The following is a 20860-nucleotide window of genomic DNA, read 5'->3' as shown; positions in this document are numbered from 1 at the left end:
AGCAGATCAGGGGATCTGCAGACAACAGAGCAGCGTGGTACACATGTATGATCTATGCTGGGACAGATTATTCCATTCACTTATAGTGAAAAGAGAGTTAAGCATTAAATAAACTATAACAGAAAAAAAGAGAAAAAATCTGCGCTTAGTAAGAAAACAATAAAAAATCAGAAGCTGAACACCATAACCAGGATACTGGGCACAAAGAAAATAAAAGAAAAAAAGTGCAGCGCTTGGCCACTAAATGTGAATGTGACCTGAAAAAAAAATTTATATCAGTAAAAAGCTGTGAAACCGAATACACAAATGCTGTGAAAAAGATGGCATTTTTTTTTTTTTTCCATTTTACTCAAGTGTCAAATAAATTAATATAAAAAACTAATTGTGAATTCAAATGTCCACATGTAAATTAATACAAAAATATAAATAATGTCCAGTGTATATATAAATAACTGTGGAAACAACTGAAACTTGTTTATTCAATGAATTTGTACTTGACCACGTGGACCCGTCACCTCTAAACACCACTAATAGATGAAGGCTTACCAGGTCCCCAGTGACCCCCCTGCTAGGGGAGGTCAAACTGCGCAAAATCACAGATCCCATAGACGTTCCGATAACCAGATGCCGGAGATTATCCCGATCGTTCGGATGTCCCGTGATCTTCGTATCCGCACGGATGCTCTCAGCATGCCTCCAAATGATGTGACACCATAAAGAAACAGAAATGCACCAAATCGTGTGATATGGTTTCAACAAAATTTATTTAAGCCGAATACTCAAGTGCTTAAAACGACTCCACCGAGTCATAAGAAAAAAACCACAAGTGCCGTTTAAAACAAACGAACGAAAATGCTAGCATAGATAAATGAATTTGAAAAAACTAATCAATGAGAGTATGTATAGCGATCGCAAATGCACAATGGGTGTGAGCGTAGCTATCCGACGATCGTTTCGTCAAAGGTCTGACGTCATCATAAGTTTCAGTTCCACGGTTATTTATATATACACTGGACATTATTTATATTTTTGTATTAATTTACACGTGGACATTTGAATTCACAATTTGTTTTATATACGGTATTAATTTATTGGACACTTGAGTTTAAAAAAAAAAAAAAATTCCATCTTTTTCACAGCATTTGTGTATTCGGTTTCACAGCTTTTTACTGATATAAAACATTTTTTGCACATTTTTTCAGGTCACAATCACATTTAGTGGCCAAGCGCTGCACTTTTTTTCTTTTATTAAATAAACTATGATAACATAATACTGCTGTGGTGGGGATTATGTACAATAGCTGGCTGCTCTGATATAACTGCATGTCAGTGCTGTCAGGTCATTGTCTACAATCACTGCCACAACAGTACAATATCACCAGGCTGCACCAGTCACAGTGCCCCTAATCACCACCACACTAGTCACAGTGTCTCTGATCACTGCAACAGTAGTCACACTGTCCCTGATCATTGCCACTAGGGATGAGCTTGGTGTTCGAGTTGAACACATGTTCGACTCGAACACCAGCTGTTCACTCATTCGGCGAATTCCGAGAGTTATGGGCCGTTCACGCCAAATTTGCATGGTGCTCATGGCCCACAATGCACTGCGCCATTGCAGTGCATTGCTGGCTCATGATTGACCAATCACAGCCCTGGCAGTGAAGAGAGCCATAATTGGCCACAGGCAGGATGCCTGTGGCCAATTATAGCTCAGGGGGTTTAGTACACGCCCCACACTATATAAGGCCGCCAGCATGGCAGCCTTGTGTAGTGTGTTCCGGCATGCAGGGAGAGAAGGATAGGCAGGGACAGTGTGTTCTTTTCTTGTGAATCTGCAGGAGTTAAAGTGGGTGTTGTGTGCCTCCAGCACAGTATACACCTGTATCTACCCTTTATTGCTCGTGTTCTCTAATACAGGCATCTGCAGGAGTTAAAGTGCTACCCAATTGCTGGTTTTCCCATCTCCCTGCAGGCCATTACTATGTCTGGAAGGCCAACAAGGAGAGGCAGACAGTCACGAGCCAATAAAAGAGGGCAAGCAGGCTCTGTGTCTAGAAAGAACAGTGCTGGTCGTGGACGCGGTACATCGTCATCAGCATGTGGTCATGGGACATGCTTGTCCTTATTTTCAGCAGCTGGACGTGTTGAGGGATCAGGGTACTAGCAAAGCAGCTGCCAACGCGTCCTCTTCCCTCGTCTCAATGTCATCAGTCACTCCTTCCCTAGACCCACTATGTCCTCCTGTGGAGTCCCCCGAACTGTTTAAGCACAGTGTTGGGTACATGCTCCAGGAGGATGCCCAACGTTTTGAAGGCTCTGATGATGATACCCAGCTAGAGGAAGGCAGTAACGTGAGTGCAGAGAGAGGGGATGCTCAGGAAGGACAGCAATCTGGCAGTCATGCTCCACCAGCTGCAGCATACTGTCAGGTTTGTTCCAGTGATGAAGAGGGAGGGGATGATGAGGGCACTGACTCCACATGGGTGCCTGATAGGAGAGAAGAGGAGGAGGAGGAGGCACATCTCCAATGAGGCAGGATGCCCTCCGGGGGCCAGCTTAGGGGCAGCACACCGACTGAATCACACCGCAGAGCTCCGCCTGTGCAGGGCGCTGCCTCTGCGCATTATTCCAAAGGTTCTTTGGTGTGGGCCTTTTTTGAGATGAGTGCATCAGATCGCACCGCTGCTATTTGCAACATATGTCTCAAGCGTATCTCGTGTGGCCAAAACATCAGCCGCTTGGGCAGCACATGCTTGACCAGACATATGTTGACCTGCCATGCAGCTCATTGGCAAGCATACCTTAAAGACCCACAACAAAGTGGACCTCTCCTTGCTCCTCATCAGCTGGTGTCTCCAACCCCACTAGACCTTCAGTCCTCTCTGAAACCTGCATCGAGAGGAAGGAAGGTGTAGAATTAGGTGTGTCACAGCCAAGTACTTGCGGGCACTCTGCTAGCAGTACACCCACATCCGATTGTAGCAGGCAAATTTCCCTGCCCCAGCTGCTGGACCGTCAAAAGAAGTTCACTCCCAGAGATCCACATGCCCAGCGGTTGAATGCTAGCTTGGCTAAATTGCTTGCGCTTCAACTGCTGCCTTTTCAGTTGGTAGACTCGGCCCCCTTCCGTGAGTTTGTGCAATGTGCGGTTCCTCAGTGGCAAGGCCACTTATTCTCACGGAAGGCGATTCTTGCTCTCTACCGGCATGTGAAAGGCAATGTCCATGCCTCGTTGGACAGGGCGGTCAGTGGTAAGGTACATATTACTGCTGACTCAAGGTCCAGCAGGCATGGACAGGGACGTTACCTATCTTTCACGGCCCATTGGGTCACTCTTCTGGCAGCTGGGAAGGATGCAGGACAAGGTGCAGTAGTGTTGGAGGTTTTTCCGCCATCACGCCTCTAAAATGCTACTACTGGTTGTAACACACCTCTCTCCTCCACCTCCTCTTCTTATTCTTCCTCCATGGCCTCTTCCAGTTCTCTGTCCTTGAAACCAGCGGTGCTCCATAGGTGTCATGGGGCTACGCAAGTACGCAGGCAAAAAGATGCCATGCCGTGCTTGCGCTGGTTTGTTTGGGGGACAGGACCCACATCTGGGGCAGATATTTTGTCAACTCTGCAGGGGCAGGCCGAGAGGTGGTTGACGCCACGCTAGCTTAAGCCAGGAATGGTGGTTTGCAACAATGGCACCAACCTCCTCTCCGCCCCCCAACAGGGACAAGTGACCCATGTGCCCTGTGTGGCTCATGTCCTTAACCTGGTGGTGCAGCGGTTCTTGTGCAGGTGCCCGGGCTTACAGGATGTCCTGAGGCAGACCAGGAAAGTCTGTGTGCATTTCTGCCGATCATTTAATGCCAGTGCTTGACTGGCTGAGCTCCAAAAGGAGTTGAACCTGCCCAAGAACCGCCTTATATGTGACATGCCTACCAGGTGGAACTCAACGTTGGCCATGCTGCAGCGGCTGAACATGCAGCAGAGGGCCATCAATGAGTACCTGTGCAACTACAGCACTAGGACAGGGTCAGGGGAGCTTGTTTTTCTTCACCACGCCAGTGGGGCATGATCAGGGATGCATGCACTGTCCTGTCACCATTTGAGGAGGCCACAAGGATGGTGAGCAGTGACAGTGCATGCATCAGTGACACTGTACCGCTTGTCCACCTGTTGGAGCATACGCTGCATGGAATAATGGACAGGGCACTTGTGGCAGAACAGAGACAGGAAGAGAAGGACTTCCTTGCCTCTCAAGGCCCCCTTTATCCAGACAGGGTTCCTGCTGTCCCACCCATCACACAGGAAGAGGACAAGGAGGGGGATGATGATTGTGTCAGCATGGAGGTGGAGCTTGGCACACAGCATCAGCAACAGCAGTCTTGTAGGGATAATTTACAGTCCCAAGAAACCCGTGGACTTGTACGTGGCTGGGAGGGGGTAGCTGCGGATCATGTTGTCCTTAGTGACCCAGAGGACTCCGAACCAAATGCCTCAGCTAACCTACGCTGCATGGCCTCCCTGATCCTGCAAAGCCTGTGGAAGGATCCTCGTATTCTTCAGATCAAGGAGAGGGACCATTACTGGCTGGCCACTCTCCTTGATCCACGGTACAAGGGTAAGGTTGCAGACCTTATCTTGCCATCGCAGAGGGAGCAGAGGATGAGACATCTCCGGGAGGCCTTGACGAAAGGTCTGTGCAACGCGTTCCCAGAGAGTGGGAGGTTACAAACTCCTGGTCCTGGACAACGTGTTGCTGAGACTTCGGTCATTCACAGAATTAGCGGTGGAGAAGGTGGCCGTCTGACCGATATGTTCAGACAATTTTTTAGTCCGCAGCCCCAAGGTATTATCAGTTCTAGGGATGAGCCGAACACCCCCCGGTTCGGTTCGCACCAGAACTTTCGAACGGACCCCAAATTCGTACAAACTTTAGAACCCCATTGAAGTCTATGGGACTCGAACGTTCGAAATTAAAAGTGCTAATTTTAACAGCTAATATGCAAGATGCTGTCCTAAAAAGGGTTTGGGGACCTGGCTCCTGCCCCAGGGGACATGGGTCAATGCATAAAATCTTTTTAAAAATGGCCATTTTGGCGGGAGCACTAAATTTAATGACGATTAAAGTGAAAAAAAAAAGTGAAATATTCCTTTAAACATCATGCCTGGGGGTGTCTGTAGTATGCCTGTGAAGTGCCACGTGTTTCCCGTGTTTAGAACAGTCCCTGCACAAAATGACATTTAATGGAAATAACGTCATTTAAAACTGCTTGCGGTTTTAATGTTATATCTGGTTCCTGCAATATGGTTGAAAATCATTGAGAAAAATGGCATGAGCAGCCCTCCCTGCCCATTACCAGCCCCTTTGGGTCTTGTATGCATATTAAGGGGAACCCCGAACCCATATTAAAAAAAGGAAATACGTGTGGCCCCCAGGCCCTATATACTCAGAACAGCAGTATAAAGGAGGTGCAAAAAAGACAGGGACTGTGTAGGTTTGTTGTGTTAAGTTGAATCTGTTTGTAATTTTCAACTGGTACATTTTTAAAGTGTAGCTCCAGTCAAAAAAAGCTTTTTTAAGCTTTTTTGGAAAACATAGGGAAGGGTTATCACCCCTGTATAATTTGTTTTGCCGTCTGTCTTTTTTCATCTCATTTGCTGTTGTCTCCTTCCGTTTGCAAGTAGGAGATGTTTGTAAGTTGGATGTTTAAAAGTAGGGGCCTACCCTATATGCTCTGCAGAAATGGTGGAACAAGTTGTTGGTTTTGCCACAACATTGTAAGCCCTCAAAGTGACTCTTGGTGGGTGCTGGAGCGCCCTGCTGTGAACGATTATACCAAGAATTGTAATTACATGCCATTGTTGAACAGTGGTAGAAAAATTGACCTTTAGTGGTTGTGGTGCTGGTGTCACAACACTATAAGTCCTCACAGTTACTCTGCGTGGGCACAGAAACGGGCCCTCCTGTGAAATATTATATCAAGAATTGTAATTACATGTCCCTGTTAAACAGGGGCAGAAAAATTGGGCCTTAGGCACTGGTGCCACCACACTGCAACCTCTCCCATATACTCTAGTTTTAGTGCAGGAATTAGCCCTGCTGCAAAGCATTGCATCAAAAATTGTAATTAAATGCCCCTGTTAAACAGGGGCAGAAAAATTGGGCTGATGGCATCACCCAGAACCAGAAATGTTCTTCCAACATATCAGCGGAGGAGGAAGAGGATAGACAATCAACATAACAGGACAGTCACTCAGCATCAGCATAGGCAGTCTTGAAGGGATGTGATATTTCAAAAAAAATTATTTGGTTACATCAGCTTCAGGTGCTTGGTAGCTGTGGGTGATCCAAGACTGATTCATCTTGATGAAGGTCAGTCGATCAACTGATTCGGTGGACAGGTGCACCCTGTGATCGGTAACAAAGCCACCAGCAGCACTGAAGGTGCGTTCCGAAAGAACGCTGGATGTAGGACAGGCCAGTAGCTCAATTGCATACTGTGCAAGCTCTGGCCAGTGATCCATCCTCAAGACCCAGTAAGCCAGAGGATTTTCGGTGGGAAAGGTGTCCAAGTCTGACCTTGCCCTTAGGTATTCCTGCACCATGTAAATCAGACGTTGGCGATGGTAGCTGGAACCGATCATACCTTGGGGCTGCCGACTAGAAAATTGTCTGAACGCATCGGTCAGACGCCCACCTTCTCCACCGCTCCTTCTGACCGATGCCTCAGCAACGCGTTGTCCAGGACCAGGAGTTTGTAACCTCCCACTCTCTGGGAACGCGTTGCACAGACCTTTCGTCAAGGCCTCCCAGAGATGTCTCATCCTCTGCTCCCTCTGCGACGGCAAGATAAGGTCCGCAACCTTACCCTTGTACCGTGGATCAAGGAGAGTGGCCAGCCAGTAATGGTCCCTCTCCTTGATCTGAAGAATACGAGGATCCTTCCGCAGGCTTTGCAGGATCAGGGAGGCCATGCAGCGTAGGTTAGCTGAGGCATTTGGTTCGGAGTCCTCTGGGTCACTAAGGACAATATGATCCGCAGCTACCCCCTCCCAGCCACTTACAAGTCCACGGGTTTCTTGGGACTGTAAATTATCCGTACAAGACTGCTGTTGCTGATGCTGTGTGCCAAGCTCCACCTCCATGCTGACACAATCATCATCCCCCTCCTTGTCCTCTTCCTGTGTGATGGGTGGGACAGCAGGAACACTGTCTGGATAAAGGGGGCCTTGAGAGGCAAGGAAGTCCTTCTCTTCCTGTCTCTGTTCTGCCACAAGTGCCCTGTCCATTATTCCATGCAGCGTATGCTCCAACAGGTGGACAAGAGGTACAGTGTCACTGATGCATGCACTGTCACTGCTCACCATCCTTGTGGCCTCCTCAAATGGTGACAGGACAGTGCATGCATCCCTGATCATGCCCCACTGGCGTGGTGAGAAAAAACCAAGCTCCCCTGACCCTGTCCTGGTGCCGTAGTCGCAAAGGTACTCATTGATGGCCCTCTGCTGTGTGTGCAGCCACTGCAGCATGGCCAACGTTGAGTTCCACCTGGTGGGCATGTCACATATAAAGGCGGTTCTTGGGCAGGTTTAACTCCTTTTGGAGCTCAGCCAGCTGAGCACAGGCATTAAATGATCGGCGGAAATGCACACAGACTTTCCTGGCCTGCTTCAGGATATCCTGTAAGCCCGGGTACCTGCCCAAGAACCGCTGCACCACCAGGTTAAGGATGTGAGCCGCCCAGGGTACATGGGTCAGTTGTCCCTGTTGGAGGGCGCAGAGGAGGTTGGTGCCACTGTCGCAAACCACCAATCCTGGCTTAAGCTGGCGTGGCGTCAACCACCTCTTGGCCTGCCACTGCAGAGCTGACAAAATATCTGCCCAAGTGTGGCTCCTGTCCCCGAAACAAACCAGCGCAAGCACGGCATGGCATCTTTTTGCCTGCGCACTTGCGTAGCCCCTTGACACCTATGGAGCACCGCTGGTTCCGAGGACAGAGCACTGAAAGAGGCCATGGAGGAAGAGGAAGAGGAGGGGGTGGAGGAGAGAGGTGTGTCACAACCCGTAGTAGCATTTTGGAGGCGTGGTGGTGGAACAACCTCCAACACTACTGCACTTTGTCCTGCATCCTTCCCAGCTGCCAGAAGAGTGACCCAATGGGCCGTGAAAGACAGGTATCATCCCTGTCCATGCCTGCTGGACCATAAGTCAGTGGTAATATGCACCTTACCACTGACCGCCCTGTCCAGCGAGGCAAGGACATTGCTTTCCACATGCCGGTAGAGAGCCGGAATCGCCTTCTGTGAGAAAAAGTGGCGTTTGGGGACCTGCCACTGAGGAACCGCACATTGCACAAACTCACGGAAGGGGACCGAGTCTACCAACTGAAAAGGTAGCAGTTGAAGTGTTAGCAATTTAAACAAGCTAGCATTCAACCGCTGGGCATGTGGATGGCTGGGAGTGAACTTCTTTCTACGGTCCAGCCACTGGAGCAGGGACATTTGCCTGCTATAATCAGACGTGGGTGTACTGCTAGCAGAGTGCCCGGAAGCACTTGGCTGACACACCCAATTCTACACCTTCATTCCTCTCAGAACAGGTTTCAGAGAGGACTCTCTGAAGAGAAGGTCTAGTGGGGTTGGAAATCCCATCTGATGAGGAGCAAGGAGAGGTCCGCTTTGTTCTTTGGTGTGGGTCTTTGAGGTACGCTTGCCAATGAGCTGCATGGCAGGTCAACATATGTCTGGTCAAGCATGTGGTGCCCAAGCGGCTGATGTTTTGGCCACGCGAGATACGCTTGAGACATATGTTGCAAATAGCAGCGGTGCGATCTGATGCACTCGTCTCAAAAAAGGCCCACGCCAAAGAACTTTTAGAATAACGTGCAGAGGCAGCGCCCTGCACAGGCGGAGCTCTGCAGTGTGATTCAGTCGGTGTGCTGCCCCTAAGCTGGCCCCCGGAGAGCATCCTGCCTCATTGGACATGTGCCTCCTCCTCCTCCTCTCTCCCACCAGGCACCCACGTGGAGTCAGTGCCCTCATCATCCCCTCCCTCTTCATCGCTGGAGCAAACCTGGCAGTATGCTGCAGCTTGTGGAACATGATTGCCAGATTGCTGTCCTTCCTGAGCATCCCCTCTCTCTGCATTCACACTACTGCCTTCCTCTAGCTGAGTATCATCATCAGAGCCAACAAAACACTGGGCATCCTCCTGGAGCATGTACCCAACACTGTGCTCAAAGAGTTCAGGAGACTCCTCAGGAGGACGTGGTGGGTCTAGGGAAGGAGTCACTGATGATGACATTGAGAGGAGGGAAGGCGATGCGTTGGCAGCTGCTTTGCTAGTACCCTGAGCCTGGGTGAGAGAGGATGAGGAGGATGAAGAGGGCTTGGTCATCCACTCTACCAAGTCGTTGGCATGTTGCGGCTCAACATGTCCAGCTGCCGAAAAGAAGGACAAGCATGTCCCATGGCCACGTGCTGATGATGACGATGCAGCGCGTCCACGACCAGCACTGTTGTCTCTAGACACAGAGCCTGCTTGCCCTCTTTTATCGGCTCGCGCCTGTCTGCCTCTCCTTGCTGGCCTTCCAGACATGGTAATGGCCTGAAGGGAGATGGGAAAACCAGCAATTGGGTAGTGTATATTGTGCTGGAGGCACACACAACATCCACTAACTCCTGCAGATGGCAGATGGCTCAATTAGAGAAGAGCTATGTAGGTGGATATAACGGTGTATACTGGGTTCAGGGCACGCAGACAGCATGCACAATCTCCTACAACTGACTGCAAGCTCTATTAAAAAAGAGCAAGATAGCTAGCTATATAGGTGGCTATAGCGGTGTATACTGGGTTCAGAGCACGCAGAGAGCACGCACAATCTCCTACAACTGACTGCAAGCTCTATTAAAGAGAAATATAGCTAGCTATATAGGTGGATATAGCGGTGTATACTGCGGTCAGGGCACACAGACAACAACCACTACAGAAGAGCAAGAACGCAAAATCGGCCGATAACGATTGGTGTATACTGTGTTAAAGGTACACAGAACACCCACTAACTCCTACAGACGCCAACACACTACACAAGGCCGCTGCGCTGGCGGCCTTATATAGTGTGGGGCGGGTACTACACAGCCAGAGCTATGATTGGCTACAGGCATCCTGCCTGTGGCCAATCATGGCTCTCCTCGCTGCCGGCGCTGTGATTGGCCAAGCATGCAGGGTCACAGTGCATGCTTGGCCAATCATGAGCCAGCAATGCACTGCGATGGCGCAGTGCATTGTGGGCCGTGAGTGACACATGAATTTGGCGCGAACGGCCCATAACGTTCGGAATTCGGCGAACGGGCGAACAGTCGATGTTCGAAACGAACGTATGTTCGACTCGAACACGAAGCTCATCCCTACTGATAGGTTGCATTGATGGCCACTGATGAGGCTGCACTGATGGGCACTGATGAAGCGGGACAAATAAGCTACACTCATAAGGCAGCACTGATCTGCTGCACTTATGGGCACTGATATGCTGCACTGATGGGCACTGATTTTATGACCACTGATAAGGTAGCACTGAAGGCCACTGGTGAGGTAGCACTGATGGCCACTGATGAGGTGGCAATGATAAGACAGCACTGATATGCTGCACTGATGGGCACCGATGGGGCTGCCCTGATGGGCACTGAAGAGGCTGCACTGATGGGTACTGATAAGCTGCACTAATGCCCACTGATGAGGCAGCACTGGTGGCAACTGATGAGGTGGCAATGATGGGCACTGATAAGCTCCACTGATGGAGCTGCGTTTTCCTTCTATTGGCTGAACTGGATGGACTTAATTTGTGCCCCTCCGCTCAGATTAACAATGCAATTTTACAAATGTGTCTCTGTGCTCCTTCATTTAAAATGAAGACACTCTAATACAGGAGGTGTGTTACTAGATAAATACCCATGCGAAAACAGAGGGGAGAAAAAAAAACAAAAAAAACAAATGCAGCAACCAGTGTTAATTTTGGCATCAAATTTTGATCTAAGTTTTATTTTAGCTATAGTCTAAAATGCCATTTTAGTTTTAAACCGCGTACACACGGGCGGACTGTCTGGCCAACTAAGTCCGTCAGACAATCCGACAGACAGTCCGACAGACAGTCCGTCCTACTTTTGAATGAACGGACTTGACCACACACGATGAACAGACAGTCCGTTGAAAGCTTGCGCGATGACGTGTACAGCACGTACGACGGGACTAGAAATCGGAAGTCCAATACACAGCAATGCAACCTTTCGCCGTGTAAATCCTTTCTGAGCATGCGCCATACTTAGTCCATCCAACTTGCCTACTCACAAGCGGACTGTCCGCTGAAACCAAAGTTGGACGGACAATATTACGGAAATTCCGAAAGACTTAGTCCGCCAGACTGTCCGCTGAAAAAGTCCGCTGAAGCCCACACACGAGCGGACTGTCCGCTGAAATGTGTTTCAGCGGACTAAGTTGGACAGACAGTCCGCCCGTGTGTACGCGGCCTTAGTCTCATTTTAGTCATCTGCAATGGTTTTAGTTTTAGTCGTATTTTAGTAGACTAAAATCTCCAGTACATGTTAGTCAAATAACTAATAATTTTAGTCAACCAAAATCAAATGCACTTAGTTAAATTGTAATGCATTACTTAAGAATTTCTATAGAATTTCCAAACTCATACAGTATACTGGAAAAACAAAATCTAATGTTATTATTTAATGGTATTAAGGTTTGAACAACTCACAGATACAGACTTAGCCACTCCGGACGGTCTGTCTGATGAGGCCTGTAATGCACACAGTGCTCTGGATCACCATCCAGTGCACTGTGTGCATTATAGGAATCCTCAGACGGAGGTGTGTAACGTTGCGCACAGTGCTGGATGGTGGTCTAAGGTCAGAGGGATGGCCTGTAATGTACAGTACCCTGGATGCCAGGCCTGTAACTGTAATGTACACACTCACAGTGGGCTCTGGATTGTAATCATTGTGACTCATGAGTTGGGAGCGGGACTCTTTAGGACTCAGGAGGTCTGTAATGCACAGTGCTGCTCTGGTTGGTTGTCTGAGGACTCGCAGGCCTGTAATGCTGGCTGCACAGTCGTTTGCTTTCTGGGAGCAGAAGCTGGCAGAGCTCCATGGAAACCTGAAGTTATTTCACCAAGGTAAGGAGTCTCTGCCTCACATTTTCGTTTTGTTTTCACTTGTTAACAAATAGGGAATTTATTTACGTCACAGTTTTCATCAGTCGACGAAAATGGTGTACCTTTCGTTTAGTATTTGTCACTGCAAAAGTGCCACTGGCGAAAATTTTGACAAAAACGTTTTTGTTGCCGAAATTAACACTGGCAGCCACCATGTCTAATGATAAGCTGCAATATATTACATTTTAAGTTTTGGATTTAATGACACTTTAAACGCTTGTTTTACAGGATCAGGATATATAATCTCAGTATATATGTAATCTCAGTTTCTGCTCAAAAGAGTTTTCCTGGTACCTCCATGGCAGCATACCAATGGTTGATGGCTCCACCCTCGATCAACCCACAGGACCACGTAACTCTATAAAAAAAAAGAGTGACTCCCCCCTCAGGTATTCTTTTTTCCTGTCCTCATCCCTGCAGGATCACAGTCCAGCCCTACCTCACCGTCATATGGTGCGACCATTGCAGGTTCATGCTCTCCTGCAGTATGCAGTCTAATTACTTGGGTTGCTAAATGCACCAGATAAGTATGGGAGCCCATTTTCTGTGGATCTTTTTGGGGCAGAGAGATCTAGGAGCATGTCTTCTCCTCAGTCTCCCGGCTGCCTATCACAGAATTCCCCGGCAGGGGAGCCTTTAGCACAAGATACCTGTTTCTAATCAGCCGGGACAATATGCTGCTTTTTTCCTCGTCATGGCTGGCTCCCTGGGATGGCCAGCAGCCATCACAGTGCTCTTTCTGCTTCCTCCAGGGGGGCTGGGCTACAGCGGAACACTCTGAGCATGCCCAGTAGCCTGCTGAAGCCAGGCAGCGGCCATCTTGGTACCCCCAAGCTGAAATTTCCTATTTAAACAGTCTGAAGTATCATTTTAGCCAGGCTGTCAGTGGGAAGGTATCTCTGAGTGTCTTATCCACCTTCTCTCTCTAGATACACCCTGGCCAAGGAGTCCTGATGTGTGTAAAATAATATATATATATATATATATATATATTAGTGTGTGTGTGTGTGTGTGTGTGTGTGTGTGTGTGTGTGTGTGTGTGTGTGTGTGTGTGTGTGTGGGTGTGTGTGGGTGTGGGTGTGCGCGCGCACATGCATATATTTATTTTTTATTATTTTATCTCCCCATTCCTAGCTGCCCCTGAAATCATCATGCCGCATAATAAAAAAGATCCTCGGCATCCCACTAGGTAAGGGCTGCAACATTTAGGTAAGTCTCAAAAAAAAGAGCTTACTCTGGGCATTTGGAAATATCTTGTTGTTCTTTTATTTCCACAGCCCGCGCCGAGAATCATCTCGCAGATCTTCTCACAGAGATTCTGCTGATAGGTCAAGAGGTCACAGAAGATCTGGACATTTGCACTCATCTTCTGCGCATGCTTCCCGCAGCAGTCAGAGATCACCCCAACATGTCTCAAGCAGGCATAATTCCCAGGGCAGTTCGGCACATCTAGGGAAGAAATCTGTGGGAAGCAAGCTCTCCCGGATAAATTGGCATGCAGTCAGTGCCTCTTGGAAGCCACAGCGGATAAGTAGGGATCCATGGATTCAATTAAAGATTTAATCAAAGAGTCCATCCGGGAATTAGCCTCGTCTCAAGATCAATTAGTTCCACCTGTGGAAGAAAGAGCAGGGGAGGGGCCCTCTCACCAACCCATTTCAGAGGCTAACTCAGAGGACGAATCAGGTACAGCTGAGGAAAGTTCATCAGCATTTGATTTTGCCTTAGTGAATCCATTTATTTCCTGACCTGACCAGAAAGGTTGCAAATTTCCCTCTAATGGATGAAATTAAGGAAGTGGTGATGGAGGAGTGGCGGAAAGTTGACAAGAGACCCGTCGTCTACAACCGGTTTCTCAAGCTTTACCCGATGGCAGAGGCAGATGCCCAGCTCTTTGACGCCGTACCAACTGTGGACACTTCGATCATGCGATTAGCCAGGAACACAATGCTGCCTTTAGAAAATGCAGTCTCTTTCAGGGACCCCCTGGATCGCAGGATCGACTCAGATCTTAAAAAAGTTTATCAGGCGGCAGGGGGAGCCTGCAAACCAGCAGTGGCACTGTCTTTGGTCTCCAGAGCTACAAAAGTATGGGCAGACAATATCAAGACGGCCCTCAGGCGAGCCCTGGATCCAAACAAAATCAAAGCTCTGGATGAATTAAAACTGGCCTCTGATTTTATGGCAGAAGTGGCCATCGGTATCCTGAGGTGCTCCTCCACAACTATGCTTTACTCTATCACAGCCAGAAGAGCATTATGGCTAAAGCCATGGTCGGCAGACCCATCTTCAAAGCAGTCATGGTGTCGCATCCCATACGATGGTAAGGCCCTGTTCAGCGAAAAGATGGATACAGCCATTACCCGAGTCACAGGCGGAAAAAGTGGTCTTATCCCTCAGGATAGGAATAGGAAAAGAAGGTTCACTTCGCGACCAGCCACCCAGCAAAGATCTAGGGATGCCAGATCATACCGTCCCGGTAAGGAATACAAAAAGAGGTTAGAAGGGCTCACAAGCCACTGTCCTTAAGTTGGGAAGCCTAAGGCTTCAGCTTCAACTGTTTAGAGCCAGAAGTCTTTTTGACTCCTTACCCACCCAAACCAGTCCAGTAGGAGCAAGATGCACGGATCCATGGGCATTCTCCACGGTCCGGCAAGGAAATTTCTAGAGATTCAAAAGCCGTCCTCCACCTTTTTCATTCCACCAAGATTCCGACCTCTGAAGAAAAGAGACAAGTTCTCTTTCAATATATCCAATTACTCCTTCACCAACAAGCGGTTCGGCCAGTTCCCGACTTGGAAGTTCACTCGGGGTTCTATTCCCCAATCTTTTTGGTTCCCAAGAAATCAGGAGGTTGGAGGCCCGTTCTGGACCTAAAGAGGCTAAACTGTTACATACGGGTAGAGCATTTCAAGATGGAATCCCTGAATACAGTAATTCTGTTGGTACAGCCAGGGGATTGGATGGTCTCTATAGATCTTCAGGATGCGTATCTCCACATCCCCATCCACCATCATTTTCAGGCTTTTCTCCGTTTCAAAGTTGGCAATCTGAGTCTCCAGTTCCAATGTCCCCCATTTGGAATCTCATCAGCTGCCAGGATTTTCAAAGTTTTAGTGGCCATCCTAGCTCCCCTCCGGGAAAAAGGGGTCCAGGTTTTGCACTACCTGGACGACATACTAATCCTGTCTCAATGCAGAGAAACTCTAGAGGTGCAGGTGCAGCTAGTCCTGAACACTTTGACAAGATTCGAGTGGCTTATCAACTATGCAAAGAGTCAATTGACACCTACCCAGAAAATGACATACCTGGGAGCTTTATTCAACACCCCAGAGAAAGCCACGTCACTCCCACCAGAAAAGATCCCAATATTGACCCAGAAGGTGAAGCAGGCATTAGGGAGCCGCTCCATGCCAACATCAGGTTGTCTGAGCCTCCTAGGGTCCCTTTCATCCTGTTTACCAATGGTGAAGTAGGCCAAGTGGCATCTGCGAGACTTTCAGTCGGGCTTTCTGGCGCAGTGGAGAAGACCACCCAACCTTCTGGCTCACCATTCCCTGGGACCCATCTCATGGTCAGTCCTTACTTCGGATGCAAGCCAGCTAGGATGGGGGGCACACTTCCAAAACCAGCTAGTGCAAGGGAGGTGGTGATTCAATGCAGAAGGGATGATTTCCAACATCCTAGAGCTAAGGGCAGCATGGATGGCAATCTTAAATCTGGCTTCACTGCTCAGGGGCAAGGCCATATTGCTCCAGATGGACAACAGAGCGGCAGTGGCCTATGTTCAAAACCAAGGGGGGACACGTAGCAGGTCCCTAGCCAGCGAGGTAGCCCCAATTATATATTTGGCCAAAAACAACTTGATCGACCTTCAGGCCGTTTACATCCCAGTCCACAAGTTTTCTGCTGGATATGCCAACAGTGGTATACTCCCCAGATAGATCTTTTTGCCTCCCCGCTCAATGTCAAAACTCCTCTGTTTTTTTCGAGGTTCCCATCTCCGAGGTCAGCCGGAGTGGATGCCCTAATCCAGCTCTGGAATTTCCAGAAGGGGTATGCATTTCCTCTGGTTCCCCTGATACTGAGGTTCCTCCAGCGGCTGACATCAGAGAAGGTCACTATCCTAGTGGTTATCCCATACTGGCCGAGAAGACCATGGTTTCCGCTTCTAATCAAGATGGCTTTGTGCAATTTACTTCCACTTCCCCACTCGGACAACCTCCTATCGCAAGGCGACTTCTTCCACCCGCATCCAGAGATCCTGGACTTGAGGGCCTGGAAATTGAGCGGAAGAGACAAGGCAGCCTAGGGTGCTCACATGAAGTTATACAAACTTTTGTTGCAAGCAAGGAAGTCATCTACCAATGCCACCTACTACAGGGTATCGAAAAAATTCACCCAGCTGGCAGAATCCAGCCATTTCAATCCGCTGGATCCTGGAATTCATAATGTTCTACTCTTCTTGCAGTAGGGCCTGGACTTAGGCTTAGGTTTTAACACGCTGAAAGCTCAGGTTTCGGCCTTATCAGCCTTAACAGACCCACGCTGGGCACTGGAGCCCCTCGTAGACTGCTTCCTAAAAGAGGTACTAAGGTTGCCTCCTCCTAGGAGAACTCTTTACCCCAAATGGGATCTGACAGTTGTCCTCAACATCTTAGCCAGTCCACCCTTTGCACCCACTGAAGAGTGTAAGAAACTCTACATATGTCAACATATAAAACTGAAAGCAGAGAGGAAATATATAGTAGAGCCTGTATGTATAAATAAGGATTCAGGAATTTGTTTTTAAGGTGCCAAAATTAAAGAGCTTCCAGAGACAACAACTGAACAAGTTAGTTTCAGCCAGCTATCATTTTTGAAACACGGGCTAACTGCCACTTAAAGTGATTGTATAGTTTTTTTTTTTTAAATAACAAACATGTTATACTTACCTCCACTGTGCAGTTCATTTTGCACAGAGTGGCCCTAATCCTGCTGTTCTGGGGTCCCACGGCGGCTGTCTCAGCTCCTCCTCGCAATAGATAACACCCTCAGGAAGCTCTCTCCCAAGGGGGTTACCTTGCGGGTGTGCTCCTGTCTCATATACTCTGCGTCCATAGACACAGTGTGTATGTCTCGGTCCCACCCCCCCAGTGGCCACGTCATTTGGATGTGATTGACAGCAGCGCGAGCCAATGGCTACGCTGCTATCAATCTATCCAAGGAAGAGCTGAGAAGCCTGCGCATTCTTAATGCAGGACTTTTGAGGGCTCAGGTAAATAAAACAGGGGGCTGGGGGCCTGTAACCATCATGTTTTTTCACCTTAAAGCGGTTGTATACTCTTTTTTTAATTTTACCTACAGGAAAGCCTATAATAAGGCTTACCTGTAGGTAAAAAAAAAATCTCCTAAACCTGTACGGTTTAGGAGATATTCCCCTCGGTATGCGCCGCTGACTGCAGTAGCGCATGCGCTCAAGGGGATTCTCGGCTGAAAGTCCGGCAGTGGCTGGACCCGGCCGGGATGAAATCTCCCGCGCGCATGCGCGGGAGTGACGATATCGCGGCTCCGGCCATTCACAGCGCCGGAGCCGCGATACCCGGAAGAAACGCAGAGGGAGCATGTCAGCTCCCTTGGCGTGGATCGGGCCAGATGTCGGGGCCTCGTTCTAAGGTAAGTATTTCATAATGAGCTAGTATGCGGTGCATAGTAGCTCATTATGCCTTTTGCTTTGCAGGTGGTAAAAAAAAACAAAGAAAAAGAAAACAACATTAGCGGGTTTACTACCGCTTTAATGCATAGGATGCATTAAGGTGAAAAAAACGGAAGGTGTACAACCCCTTTAACATTTGTTCACCACTAAATGGCATCAATACAGAAAAAACTGATTGCAGATGAGATTATTATGAAGATCTGAAAATCTGCTATTAATGAACCTGGTCAAAAGATTGCAAGACATCACCAAAGCATGTAGTTGTTGTTGCTACACTATATGCTGTATATTGCCTTATAAATGCAATATTCCAGTGGCCTGTCTGCCATGCCAGGCTATATTCATTAGCATTATACATTACACAAAAATAAGTCTTTCAATTTGGCAACCACTCAATTACAGAGAGGTTGAATGTAAAACAAAAGGGATAGACACCACCTTAAAGATCATGTAATGGATCCCCATCATGACCTTTGTCTAAAATATTTTAAACGATTGGTACATTTTTTGTTTCCACCTACTTCTTTTTTGTTGCAAAGCATCTTCAGCATTTAGTTCAGTCCCTGCATCCTGCCCTTCAGTGGAATAAGTAGTAGTAATATTGTCAAGGTTATCATCTGGATGGTCAGTAAGTGCTATAGTATTTCCTGCAGATCAAATTTAGATATGTTAGATTATTCAAAAGACAGTGCAAAGAACAATAGAGATCTGCAAAGGGTGGCAACCTCCCAGGGGCATGAATGAAATGCTCACACTATCATAGATAGTAAGCCCAGAAATCCTAACTGAAAAACCTAATTACATCTGCTTGAATCTGCCACTTTGACACTAGCAAGTAGTAATATATTTTACCAACTGCCACCAGAGACTGCATGATGTATTTTCACTTATGGCAAGGGCAGTACATGACATAGTACATTGCAATATCCTTTTTATAAAAAAAACAAAGGACAAAACAATAAACATTCAATTTTAGCACCATATATTAGAGATGACACTTTATATTGTTCCAAAAGGAAGGACACCATACTATTATGACCGAGTACCCATAGGACAGAAGAATATGCTTTCTACTGGGACACCCAGTCAAAAATCAGGAATTGTTAAGTTCTACACATGGCAATCGCCTTTCAAAAATCTGTTTACTATTGATGGATGTATAGTATCTCACAAAAGTTAGTACACCCCTCACATTTTTGTAAATATTTTATTATATCTTTTTATGAAGAAATTACACTTTGTAAAATGTAAAGTAGTGAGTGTACAGCTTGTATAACGGTGTACATTTGCTTTCCCCTCTAAATAACACAAAACACAGCCATTAATGTCTAAACTGCTGGCAACAAAAGTGAGTACACCCCTAAATGAAAATGTCCAAATTGGGCCCAAAGTGTCAACATTTTGTGTGGTCACCATTATTTTACAGCATTGTGTTTTAACCCTCTTGGGCATGGAGTTCACCAGAGCATCACAGGTTGCCACTGGAGTCCTCTTCATCACGGAGCTGGTGGATGTTAGAGACCTTTCGCTCCTCCACCTTCCATTTGAGGATTCCCCACAGATGCTCAATAGGGTTTAGGTCTGGAGGCATGCTTGGCCAGTCCATCACCTTTAACCTCAGCTTCTTTAGCAAGGCAGTGGTCATCCTGGAGGTGTATATGGGGTCATCATGTTGGAATACTGCCCTGCAGCCCAGTCTCCAAAGGGAGGGGATCATGCTCTGCTTCAGTATGTCAGAGTACATGTTGGCATACATGGTTCCCTCAATGAACTGTAGCACTCATGCAGCCCCAGACCATGATATATCCACCACCATGCTTGACACACTTGTCTTTGTAACCAAATAAGTTTATCTTGGTCTTATCAGACCAAGATAAACAAAGTTTGCTTGTCTTCAGCAAACTGTTTGCGGGCTTTCTTGTGTATCATCGTTAGAAGAGGCTTCCTTCTGGAATGACAGCCATGCAGACCAATTTGATGCAGTCTACGGCGTATGGTCTGAGCACTGAGAGGGACCCCCAACCTCTTCAACCTCTGCAGCAATGCTGGCAGCACTCATACATCTATTACCCAAAGACAACCTCTGGATATAAGGCCGCGTACACACGCGGGGACTGTTCGCTCAACTTTGTCCGCTGAACAGTGTTTCAGCGGACAGTCCGCTCGTGTGTGGGCTTTCAGCGGACAGTTTCGGAATTTCCGAAAAACTGTCCGCTGAAACCTTGTTTCAGCGAACAGTCCCCTCGTGTGTAGGCTTGTTCGTCAAACAAAGTTCCGCGCATGCTCAGAAAGAATTTATACGCCGAAGGTTGCATTGCAGTGTATAGGACGTCGTTTTCTAGTCCCGTCGTACGTGCCGTTCACGTCATCGTGCACGGTTTCAGCAAACTGTTCGTTCGTCATGTGTGGCCATGTCCGTCCATGTTAATTTTGAGCGGACTGTCCGCTGAAACTGTTTGACGAACAAAGTTGAGCGAACAGTCCCCGCGTGTGTACGCGGCCTGATGCTGAGCATGTACACTCAACTTCTTCGGTCAACCATAGTGAGGCCTGTTCTGAGTGGAACCTGTCCTGTTAAACCACTGTATAGTCTTAGCCACCGTGCTGCAGTTCAGTTTCAGGGTTTTGGAAATCTTCTTATAGCCTAGGCCATCTTTATGTAGAGCAGACATTTTTTTTTCAGACCCTCAGAGAGTTCTTTGCCATGAAGTGCCATGTTGAAATTCCAGTGACCAGAATGAGAGAATGAGAGTGATAACATAATTTTATTTATACTTCTTTATTTATATCTATTTGTATTTATTTTTATCTGATGATTATTTTATTTATATTTATTTATTTTTCTTTGATGATTCTTCTTTTATTTTTAATAATTTATTTTCAATTTTTATTTGACCATACCACTTTGGGTCCCTGTCCCATCTTGCCTCTTCTTCCTCTAGAGCTG

At 47.5% G+C, this 20860-nt stretch overlaps 1 protein-coding gene across 12 annotated transcripts in view; it reads right to left on the bottom strand.

Moving 5' to 3' along the window:
• Positions 1–20860, bottom strand: part of FLT3LG (fms related receptor tyrosine kinase 3 ligand) — a 601019-nt gene that overhangs the window by 92472 nt on the left and 487687 nt on the right. For all 12 annotated transcript variants that reach the window (XR_013263162.1, XR_013263163.1, XM_077457020.1 and 9 more), the window contains one exon: positions 18435–18560. Coding sequence is in view for 10 of the 12 variants with exons in the window: in XM_077457020.1 (XP_077313146.1) it covers positions 18435–18560 (126 nt within the window). In the remaining 2 variants the exon portion in view is untranslated. The remainder of the gene's footprint in view (positions 1–18434; positions 18561–20860) is intronic.

Source organism: Lithobates pipiens, unplaced genomic scaffold, assembly GCF_037356315.1.
Source record: "Lithobates pipiens isolate NorthernLeopardFrog02 unplaced genomic scaffold, aLitPip1_a1.2 Scaffold_27, whole genome shotgun sequence".
Classification (NCBI taxonomy): Eukaryota; Metazoa; Chordata; class Amphibia; order Anura; family Ranidae; genus Lithobates; species Lithobates pipiens.
Note: the sequence above shows the minus strand (reverse complement) of the source record. Positions and strands in the feature narration are given on the sequence as shown.